Here is an 11,292-nt window from a genome sequence, read left to right on the forward strand (position 1 = left end):
AAACAAAACCAAAACAAACAAAAACTAAAGCAATAATGTATACAGGTAACTTCAGGTAGTTTGGTCTTTTTGCTGTTTCATAACAGAATAAAATACTTAAGAAAGAATATAGGTGAAGAAAACTTACTTTAAAGGAAATGTGGCACAAAGAGAAAGTAATAATAAATGTTTTGAGCAGAAACTTAAACTGAAGTTTCTGTCCCTTTTCCTATTTGTGTTGCCACTGGGTTTCTGGGCCTAGAGGGAAAGTAGGCATGAGTGAAGGTTCAACAATGCATGTCTTGATGCGGCACTGTGGTATCATACCACAGGGATTTATAGAATTTCAGAGCGGGAAGGGGCCATGGGGAGTACCTGGTGCGGCAATGAACAGCACAAAGCACTGCGAATTTGTGATATAGCCTGGATTTAATTTGTGAGGCAAAGATTTAAATACCACCCTGTGCTGTTGCTTGTTCAGTGTAGTGTGTCTAGTGCCTATAAAAATGTTTTATGGTTAAAATATAGAACTAATTTTCACACTGGCATTTTGAACAGCAGCTTCCAATGGGAACAGGTAACATTCACTGGATGTTTGCTGTGTGTGAGAGATTGTGTTCAAAGCTTTACAATGCATCAGCTGAATGCCATGTAGTAAGTACTAGTGTTATTCTAATTTTACGGATGAGAAAAATAAGGCAAAGAAAAGTTAAGGGAGTCGCCCATCTTTACAAGGCCATTCGTAACGTGATAGAGCCAAGATTCAAACCTGAGTGGTATGACACTGAGTCCCATGTGCTTATCCACTAAAATTGTTCCTCTTGTTACAACAGCTATGCAGAAAAGCTATATATATGTGTAAATATATATAACAAATACTGCTTTATGTCTAACAACATACCATATATGTTGTTCCATATTATAAAATACACCATGATGCCACTTTAAATGACTGTGTATTCTGTTGTTTTAGTATATGTTTGCTTAATCAATTTCATTGTTAGTGATTTGCTCTATTTCCCCCTCAGTTTATTTCCAATCCTGACTCCTATTATATTATAATCTCTGACCCCAGCATTTCGTTAAGCTTCATAACCCCATCTGTAAAATGATAATGACGATATTTCTGTCATTGATTAAGTACATACATAATTTTAGCCAATGATTATTTATTATAATTATTATTCAATGGAATGTTAAACATTGCTGTTGCGGAGTGGGGCTCTAGGGGATGACTCTGGTTTTCTCCATTTTGCTTACCATTATATAATTTTTCATATTTAGATGTATTGTGTACTAAGGAATATGAGGTGTAGTTTTTTTAAAAAACATTTAATTGAAAACATAAAATATGCTTTAGCTCTTCTCTCCTTCAAATGGTTGTATTGCTCACCAACAGTCACCAGTGCAGGCTACATTCATGTTTTTTACTTCACTCAACAGTGCTTGTCTGCATTGTTTTACTGCTGGTCAATACTTCACATACTCTATGCAATCAGAAAATGATTCCAAGGACATTTATCAATCAAAATGCACAAGCCTCCCTCTCAATGCTCGGTATTTATTCCTGATGCATGTGCTTCTGTCAGACAGAGTGTTATAGGTATTAGCAATTCACAGGCACTTCTTAGAAATACTGAAAAGGTGTTATTTTTGCTGTGAGGGTGTTGCCCTATTATCAACACCTCATCTTTCTGTATCATCTTCCGACAATCTTTGTGAGAATTTGATTTGCTATCTTTATTCTATTGAGACTCAGGCACTGATGCATTTATACCTGGGCTCTGAGCAGGGCTGAAATGGTAGTGAGCTTATGTTTTACTCAACAAGAAAACAATCAGTGAAATATATATTTGAAATAGATTATTATCCTATTTGTAAAAAGGAATCAAAAGCACATAAAACCAGAACTTAGCCTTTACTCTTTGGAATCCAAAATGCAGTTGTGTTCTTCATAAATGGTCTCATGACAAATGATTTAGCAAAAAAAAAAAAAAGTGCATGACAGAGTGAGAAACTGCATTTTAGACAAAATCGCTTTGAACATATTTCACCTATTAAAGGAAAGATTGCTAACTGGACACATATGTTAACAAAAAAATGTGACAAAAATCTTCAAGATATTTTTCTTTTATTTAAAATGTTAACTATCACAACACATGGTACAATGAAATGAAGACCTTAGAATCACGTTAAAACTTTTAAAAACATCTCTATATAGTCACAAAACATGAAACATGCTTCAGAGATACAAATATAGTGTAATACCACAATCTCAGTGCATTTTCACCATGGAAACAAATAGGAAAAGCACAAGACTGTCAGGAGTTTCCCGCCCTTTCGGCAGTAGCTGACACGACTGCTTCAAAGCAATGATTTTTTTCTTTAGGGACTATATCATTGACTGGTTTTACAATTTCATTGAACACTGTGCTTTGTTGAGAAATAACCACTTATTTCTATTTTAAGGGAGTCATATTGGAATTAAAACACATGTTTACAACACATATTAGCACAATATGAAAAATAAACACTTTTTGAATTTTCAACCCCGAACAATTGTTATTAAATAATTAATTATTCCTCATAGTGCATGTCTTATTTTACCTTTCATTGCCCATTGACACAAATGAAGCTGAATAAATAACGTTAGGTAGTTTATTAACGTCTTCTTTCATAATTCTGCATTGCACTCCTTTCATAAGCCACTGAAAACAAATAGGAGATAAAATGTTTTTTAAGTGAATTCACTGAGGGAGTTACACAACTAAAGTTCAGGGCATATAGTAATTTATTCTAAACTCCTAATGACATTTTCCCTTACAGAAGTATTTCTAGGAATGTAATTTGCACATCTTCCAATCCTGCCTCAGTCTCTATCCTGATGGGAAATGATCTGACCACGGAACTCAGTTTCCTTCATCATTCATCATATACTTGGTGCCCCCTAAGCATATTTCCACAATATATTGCAGTGTTGATTCTCAGCAGCTTTCTCAAGCAGTGGCAGATACCCACAGTGAATTATAGAAAGGACAATGCCTAAAATAACCATTTGTTTTTGTAAATGGGTTTACAGGAATACAGACACACTCATTCATTTACATATGGTCTACGGCTGCTTTGGCCTAAAAGAACAGATTTGGGTAGTTGCAACAGAGACTACATGGCTCACAAAGCCTAAAATATTTCTAATCTGTTTCTTTTCAGGAAAAGTTTGCTGATCTCTGCTCAAGGGGCATCTAATTGTGTGGGGGTCTCTTCCTCCCTTGTGGATACCTCCCAGTGATGGATTGCCCTCAAGACTAAAAACAGCCCATTTACCGTAGGTAAGTCAGTTGAGCTATCTAAATACCATACTGTTTAACTTTTCACTAGCACCTTAATGGTCTGTGAAGGGTTAATTATTGCTTCCAAAGGTATTTAACATATAGCTAGCAAATAACTTAAATACATTGATTATCTGGACAAAAAAATGCCAAAATTTTATGTTATATTATATTATATATAATTTCAAAGGGATCTGTAACCACAAAGGGGTAAAAATCAGACTGTTGTGATCAAGGTATTTTGGGATATTTTTCATCATCTTAACTAATACCTTATAGACTTAAGACATATGGTATAGTGAAACTACTATGCTTTTTGAAATTCAGTATGGCCTGTATAAAATACTGAATGTAAACAAAAACAGCAGAAAGATCTGTGAAGGATCTGTAGGAATAATAGGTGCTACTCGAAACAGTTTCCTCAGTGAGAAGGTCTGTTGACAGAGAAGGCAGGTAAAGGCACCAGTGTTATCACTTCCTTCTTTTAATACTGGTCTTAAACACCCAACTATCCTTTAAGTGCGGTTAACAATAAGCTGCATATTTTATATCGATTAAGTATGCACTTGTGAGGCAGAACAGCCTGAGCCAACACTGGACAGGCTTAAGGGAAGGAAACAGTTTATTTCTCATTCTGGTTTGATTATATTAGGAACAGGATGAATAGCCCAAGTTCAGTCTCTGACAAGCTTTAGGTAACATGACCCTGTTCCTCAGAGAAATTAGATGAAAGCTAATGTAAACCAACAAAAGACAGACAGTGATTTAGCTGGAACATAATGTCCTCTTACATGGAAGCAGAGTTTCTTACCTGGTCTTTGAACCCTCTGAAGCCTGATATAAATTTTTGAGTGTATGAGTTGATGAGGTTTTCTCTGGGAAAGGGCATCTATCTAGATTTATCAGATTGTCAAAGGGGCCCCTGACCATGAGTGGGTAAAGATCAGATGGCTGTAGATTAAGACTATGATAACCTTGCCTCAATGAGGTATATAAAAAGATCCCTGATTGACTGTGGATCAGATCACATGTTTGCCCATTTTTCACCTATTTATATTTTCTTAACGAAAATGGAGGAACAAAGATTTAGTTATAAATTGATCCTGATTCATTACGTGATTCTATTTATCACTACTTATAATTATGTTATTATTTTAAGTACATTTAATAGTATTTAATCTGTTCCAACTTGTACAATATCTACATTATCTGTAAAGTTAAGCATGTTCTGAAACCTATATCAGTTCTGGAAATGGAAAGTTGATGACTAATACGATTATCAAGAAAACTACAGTTAAGTGAGGACTAGTATGTACTGATACAAATAAAAGTCATTGTGGTTTAAGTTTATACTTCATTTCCAAAAGTGGGAAGATAATATATATTAATAAAACAATTACAAGTTTTTCATTAAGGCACATTGATAATTTCTTACACTTCACTTACCCTTCGGCAGCCCAAAATGACTGGTGAGAAAATGCAAAGGTAGTGTCTAAAGAGAAAATGGGGACCCAGTAAAAACACTGGGATAGCTTGTCCTGTGGACTTCAATACCAGGAACTACAAATTCCAAATTTATTAGAAATTATGTATCAAAAGGTCAATTATGAAGCGCTTAGAACTTTTCAATTATATGAATATATTCTCTGGCTTCTGCTGTAGCCCAGATTGTGTTAACTTTTTTTTTGCATCGTGAGTTTTAACTTTTGCTCCACAGAAAGTGGTTTTATTTGTTGTACCCATTTCACAATAAAGAAAAATATCTCCGTTAAAAAACACTAGGATAATTACTTTTCCTAGGATCCAGACAATTAAGAATTAAGCCAGCACATCTTATAGATTGTCTAAAAACTAGAAATATTCTAAATGGGTAAGACAGCTGCTGATTACTTTCTAATTAATTACATATTTAGTATTTTAATTCTATTTTCACTGAAGGCAAAATAGAATTTGAATAGCTTTTCCAAGAAGCCCTGGAGGTAAGAGCTATAAGGTCTTAACAAAAAGTGATCTTCTATTAAAATGATATAGGGTTTATTTACCTTGAAATCAGTGTGATAAATAAGTTAACTAATAAGGGTTTTCAGATATATATATATATATGGTATTTACAAAGAAGATGGAAACTGAAGAGAAGGAAACCTGCAGCCTTTATATCATATGAAAAAGTTGTTCAGAATTAAAATGAGAATTGTGGCATCCTTTCTCTCTAAGGAGTTTATAGCCAGAACCAATTTACAACACTCAAGGATATTTAATTGTGTTTCTTTTTGAAAGTACTGGAATAAACCGTGTCACTCACATCCTCTCCAACATCCATCAGGATGTTTAGATTTTGAATTTCTACAACTTCAGAAAAGTGATTAATTTGTATAAAGAATTTGTTTTGTGAATTTATTTTTGTGTTGGAAGATTGCCAGATGTAATGTCTTTTAAAACTTTCAAATTACTTTGATAAGTGAAAATTAGCCTCATTCTTCCCTGCACTCCCCATTCCCCGTTAATTCAGTAAGGTTAAACAAGGCTTATTTAACAGATCTACAGGAAAGAATATAGGACTAACCCAAAGATTCAGGTTGGGTAATGATTAAATGGGGCAGACACTGGTAAGAATGGTGATTGGAGAGAAATAGACAGATACTGTGGTAATATTAGCTTAATTACCCATAAATCCATTTGTGGTTACAACAACTAAATTTTTTCACCATAATACTAATTTTTGTATCTACTACTCCTTTTTAATATTTTAAAAACTATGTCTTAGAAAAAAATAGAAATAGATTTGAGATACTGTCTATTTTCAGTCATGATTTCATACATACCAGAATTTAAAGCTCTTTTGCCCATTAGTCCAACAAAGGAATCTGTTTTATGCCCTGGAAAAATACATTTATGGGTATTTTAATACGTGTATCTTTGAGGAAACAAACTATTATAACTAGAACAAAGCAAGCTTCTGAATATATGTCTGTATAATAAATAACTTTCTACTTAAAGTTTTGGTGAGACTGAAGAAATGAAGATTCCTTAAAAGTTTTATAAATTACACTAACACAATACAATGAAAGTACTTTTCTCAATTCTATATTTAATATTAGCAAGCACTCTTTATTCATATTATATTTTATCTATTATATAAGGTTCTAAAATATATTTTATATAAAATATTGTCATTTGAGCCAGCTTTGATTTTTTAGGAAGTCAATTTCACATTTGTGTGAGAGTGAAATATCCAAGCATATTTCCTTGTGTTATTAATAAGTTGTACTTCTCAGCAAGTAGACCTTAATTAAAATCAGATTCCTTTCCTTGATGATTATAATCTTCTAAAAGGTCACTGTTTTTACTTTATTGGATATTAAAAATACTCCTTTCAGTAAAGTGTATTAGTTTTGACATGAATAGAGTACATTTTTTATTACATAGAATTTTTATATATAATTCCCTTCAAAGTCAAATCCTTAGAAAGTAAACATGAATACTATTTATTTATTTTTCAAAGATGAACTCTTCGGAAAGGTTACTAGTTTAATGCCAGTGAAAGAATTTCTCTTGGTTTTTATTTCAATGGTTGAGAATACAGCTGCTACGTTAATGCGGCCTGCTCTGCCACCCAATGCACCAAATTCACGACAGGGAACATGAGTGGACAATATGATGAAGATAGACCCCTGCCACTTCATGTCAACTCTGGTTCCATTAACTGAGAAACAAATCTAATGACCTTCACGTACCACAATTTTGCCATCTTTGCTGCCCTAAGAAATATTTTACTGATCGAGTTTTCCCATTCAATTAGGGGATTAAAAAACTGCATCTCTACCCATCTTCATTTTTAGTGTGGATTCTCTACTCAGATTCACTCACTCATTCCATTTAATTGACTGCTGGATGACCCTAATAAATGACATCATTATTGGACCAAGCATACTAAATTGAGTTAGAAAATGCCTATAAATTCTTGTGGGGGTTTTGTGTTTGTTTGTTTGTTTGTTTACAGTGAAAGTAAGCTTAGGGGGTGGGTGGGTGGGAAGAAATGTGTATGGTAGATTTCTAATCCTAGGATTGAAATTCTTATCTAAAACTAACAATTTAAGGGACTTAAAAGACTTTTTTTTTCTTTTTTAATATAATGCATCTCTTTGCTACGTACAATATGTCTAAACAACACAGCTTTAAACAACCATATTCTGGATGTAATACGAATCTCCCCCATTCTTATATTGTCTTCATTAAACATATTAAGCCTTAGGGTTATGACAGAAAATAAGGTAAGATAAAGTGAAATTCAATATAATTTTACATTTAAATTTGATAAATGTCAAAACAATTTTGAACTTACTTTTGTGAGAGATCTGGCCATGTCCTAGAAGAAAGATAAAATTATCAAACACATATACATTTGTTTTTAAAGATGCTACATTATATCTTTTATAAAATAATTTGATTATCAAAATATGTAATATTTTCTATCTATATATTATCCTGAGGAATAAGGCAGAACCATAAATGCTAAACAACTTATTAATAATGAAAACTAAATATTTAAACAAACAAATGGAATTTTTATTAAGTGCCTTCTATGGGATTCAAACCTAGAACTATGAGACTTTTGAGACCTCTTATTGACTATAAGACTGTAGTATTTCCCACCTTGAAGACTGGCCACCCATTGAGAGAGAGAGAGAAAGAGAGAAGTGGCAGAGAGAGACAGAGAGAGAGTGACAGCGAGAGAGTGACAGAGAGATCGAGAGAGAGTATGCAAATCCATCTCTTTATTAAACAGGCATGATCCAGATCTTGTATTTCAGCCCATAAAAGATTTTATTTCACTTTCCTACATATGCTTTCACAATAGTAAAATAAAGATTTATAGGAATGTTTACCATAAAGAGCCTTTAACAGGGCCACTTGTTTTTCAGTTGAGGAATCTGACAAGAGACGAATTGTCATTACATGTTCCACTGATGGTGCGATGAATTCAAGGAAACAATATTTCTATCCCAAGACAGATCTACTCTCACCTCAGGGAATGCTACAAAATCCTGTTCCACATGCACTTGGATCAACTGCAGTACTACCCCTGGAGGCCCGTGTGTTCCCTTTGTCAGTTTGGATCTTCAGTCAAGGGAGCGCTTCACTCGAATACAGTGAGGCATGCGAACCAGATATTTCCCTCCCCCTGCGGGCCAGTGCGTGCCTTAGTGCGGTGGGCAATGTTGCGCCTGGGTTACACCCCTCTTGGAGTGGAAATCTCTATTCAGAGCGAGAGACCCTGGGGTACTCCGAGAAGGAGTGAGCAGACAGGGCGGGCTGCCCAAGACACCTAGGGACGGTCGCCCATCTCACCAGCATCCCGTTTGCCCATTAATCCAAAGAACTGCTGAGGCTTGGGTCTCCGGGCGATTCTCTGCAGAAGATGCTCAAAGGGCTCAGGCAGTTCCTCCTGGGGGACAACAGCACGGACAAAGGGCGTGTAAGGCAACCGGAGCGAGGCACCCAGCAACCCGAGCCCTTCCCGCTGTACTCCGGCCCCGAGGCGGGGGGAGGCTGAGCGGGGTACCTCCCGAGGCGCTCCCTCTCTGCGCCCCTCCTCGCCGAACCCGCGTCCCGTCCCCCGCAAGCCTGCCAGGGCGAGTTAGCAGCTGGCTCGGCGTCTTCAAGCCTCGAGCGCTTTCCGTTCTTTCCTCCCAGCCCGGGGACCTTTCCTCATCTGCCGCGCCGCCACCTGACTTTGTCTTGTCTCGGTGCCGGCTTTGTAGAGTCCTCACCGCCCTAAATGCACACAGGTGTGTGTGATCTGGGGCTGGGGCTGCGGTGGGGAAGGGTGACAACGTTTTATAGACGACTTTCACCCTTTTCCCGAGGCGCGCTCCCCAGCGCCAGTAGCCTACGAGTTTCTAAAGGAAAACTTCAAGCTACATCCTCAGGTCCGCAAAACAAACGTGAAGGCAGGAAATTAACTTCCCTCCAGCCTCTGGCTCTCCAATCCCCCTGCAGCTCGCGCGTGTGCCCGCTGCTGCCCGCGACCAAGGCGCCCTCTGCCCGTGCCCAGACGCTAGGGCAGTGCAGCTGGACCGGAGCCCCCGAAATCCCCATTCCTGGGGGATGAAATCTTACGAGATTTATGATCTTGTGGGGATCTCGGGCTCATCCGGGAGAGCATCCCTGCTGCAGGGAGTTCCTGGGCTGGACGGTGCAGCCCTCAGGAAGAAACTTGAATCATGGGCACAAAATCCCGTGAGGAACCCGGGAAATAGCTCCCCTTTCCATCCTCCCGCACGCATCCGCTGCCTCTCGTCGTGGTCGCGGTGCCTGCCACGTTAACTAGGGTGCTGCTGTGTGGGAAGGTGACAGCTCCCGAGCCCAGGATAAAGGGTGCGGGCCGTCCTGGGAAGGGGCCTCACCTTGATCTGGTCGCTGTCGGACCAGTCGGACCAGTAATTCAGATCATCATTGGCTCCTATTTCTTCTGCAAACAGCTGAGTGGAGACGAGAAAAAAGACTGCCAAGGCCACGAGGATTTTCATGTTGAATTTCTGGGAAGGGGTAGTGGGAGAAGAGACCAAAGCGAGAAATAATATATCTATTAGGGGTGGTTATCCAAGAGTTAGAGCAACAGGATTTTCTGCCCCACAACGGATGAACTAAGATAAAAAAATACAAGGACTAAAGTCTCACCTGTACCCGTTAGGCGAGAGAATCGCGTCCCAAAGATTCTCCAACCCTCTTCTCCCTGAATCCCAACTCCCCCAGCCCTCTAACCCACCAACCCACACCTTCAAACCAGGAAACTCTGCAGGTGGAAGACAAAGAGGGGCGTTGGCGTTTGGGAAGCCAGTCTCCCCACTGTCCCTTGCCGCAGCGGCGCACCCAGCGCGGCCACCTTGGACAGATGCGGGGTGGAGTGACCCGGGCAGCCGCGGCCGGCACTGCGCGGGTACTTACTGCGACTGACAGTCCCGTGGGGTGCTGGGTTCCTCTGGTTCCTCCGAGTGCACGCTGGTCGCTCCGCACTCTAGGTGGCTGCGGCCGGGAAGGAGGAGGTCCGAGCGCGCTCTTTCGCCTGCTGAGTGCCTTGCGGTATTTATCCCAGCCTCCTCGAGCCTCCAAACCCACGTGACATTCTCCCCACGCGACTTTCTGCTCAATATTTAATTAGCCGCCTCCTCTCCTTTCGCTTGCGTGATTGAGAGTTTCCGAGACGGTAACTCGTCGATGCCCATAACATCTGGACCCAATTGGGTTCTAAATGACGCAATTTTAGGAAAATCGAGGTCTCGCCATCCAATCGGGAGCAGCCTGCTTCCGTCTGCAGATCTGACGCCCCCTCCCCTCTCCTTTGAAACTGGGTTTCGTGACACCTGAGATTACTCATCAAATTTGAGCAAAGTGACTCATTCCTTGGACTTCGGTAACTTTTCCGTCCCTTGAGACGTCAGGATAAGTTGCACTTTTGAAGATGGCCAAATAACTGTAGGCATTCAGACATTTCATCGGAAATCAGGCTAAGAAAGGAGGACTTCAGTTGAGGGGAGATGCAGGGAGGCATTATTTTCCCCTCTATTTCTAGCTTAAGAGTATTTAAGTGTTTCTGAGACACAGCATCTTTCTATGACCAGAACATCCCTCTCCTAAATCCACGAGAATACTGGCATTTCCTTAGCATTACAAAAGGATGTTTAGTCCCATAGTATTTTAGAAGATGGAAGCACATTTATTTTACATTTTGGAGAAAGGGGAACTTAAACATGACATTGTGTGTCAGACTTAGGATTTCTTTTGTTTCAAGCTGGGTAACTCCTCTTCCTTGCCACATCCAGGAGCAGGGGTTGGAACAGGACGTTTTTTGCTTCTCTCCTACACTTTCTTGCTGAAGACTAGGAAACCAGCAACATAGTGTATAGGATCCTCACCCTTGTCACTAAAGGGCTTTATAAATCATATGTTTCTCCTTTCTATGAAAACAAGTGTAGTGAAGATG

The 11,292-nt window shown here is 38.9% G+C and overlaps 1 protein-coding gene across 5 annotated transcripts; it reads right to left on the reverse strand.

Annotated features, from left to right (window-relative positions):
- Positions 1-2,093: 2,093 nt before the first annotated feature.
- On the reverse strand, positions 2,094-10,547 carry TAC1 (tachykinin, precursor 1). 5 transcript variants are annotated; one of them, XM_011943253.1, is made up of 7 exons: positions 10,257-10,547; positions 9,716-9,847; positions 8,658-8,754; positions 8,195-8,239; positions 7,651-7,674; positions 6,131-6,184; positions 2,094-2,687 (listed from the first exon to the last, which is right to left on the reverse strand). In XM_011943253.1, exons 2-7 carry the CDS (start codon positions 9,836-9,838, stop codon positions 2,641-2,643), a joined length of 390 nt encoding a protein of 129 aa, XP_011798643.1. In that variant the 5' UTR covers positions 9,839-9,847; positions 10,257-10,547; the 3' UTR covers positions 2,094-2,640. The 5 variants fall into 5 exon arrangements, with proteins under 5 accessions (XP_011798643.1, XP_011798657.1, XP_011798659.1 ...); XM_011943267.1 differs by lacking the exon at positions 8,195-8,239 and having other exon boundaries at positions 10,257-10,496; XM_011943269.1 differs by lacking the exon at positions 6,131-6,184 and having other exon boundaries at positions 10,257-10,496.
- Positions 10,548-11,292: the final 745 nt, after the last annotated feature.

The sequence above is a fragment of the Colobus angolensis genome, unplaced genomic scaffold, assembly GCF_000951035.1.
Source record: "Colobus angolensis palliatus isolate OR3802 unplaced genomic scaffold, Cang.pa_1.0 Scaffold104, whole genome shotgun sequence".
In the NCBI taxonomy this organism is placed as follows: domain Eukaryota; kingdom Metazoa; phylum Chordata; class Mammalia; order Primates; family Cercopithecidae; genus Colobus; species Colobus angolensis.

Bases quoted from the DNA above. Each gene is read 5' to 3' on its own strand.
- TAC1 (XM_011943253.1), bottom strand. From the start codon at position 9,838: ATGAAAATCCTCGTGGCCTTGGCAGTCTTTTTTCTCGTCTCCACTCAG. The intron at 8,755-9,715 runs GTGAGGCCCCTT...GTTGTCCCCCAG, and splicing joins CCGACAGCGACCAGATCAAG to GAGGAACTGCCTGAGCCCTT. The intron at 7,675-8,194 runs GTAAACATTCCT...TCTTTCTTCTAG, and splicing joins CCTGTTAAAGGCTCTTTATG to GACATGGCCAGATCTCTCAC.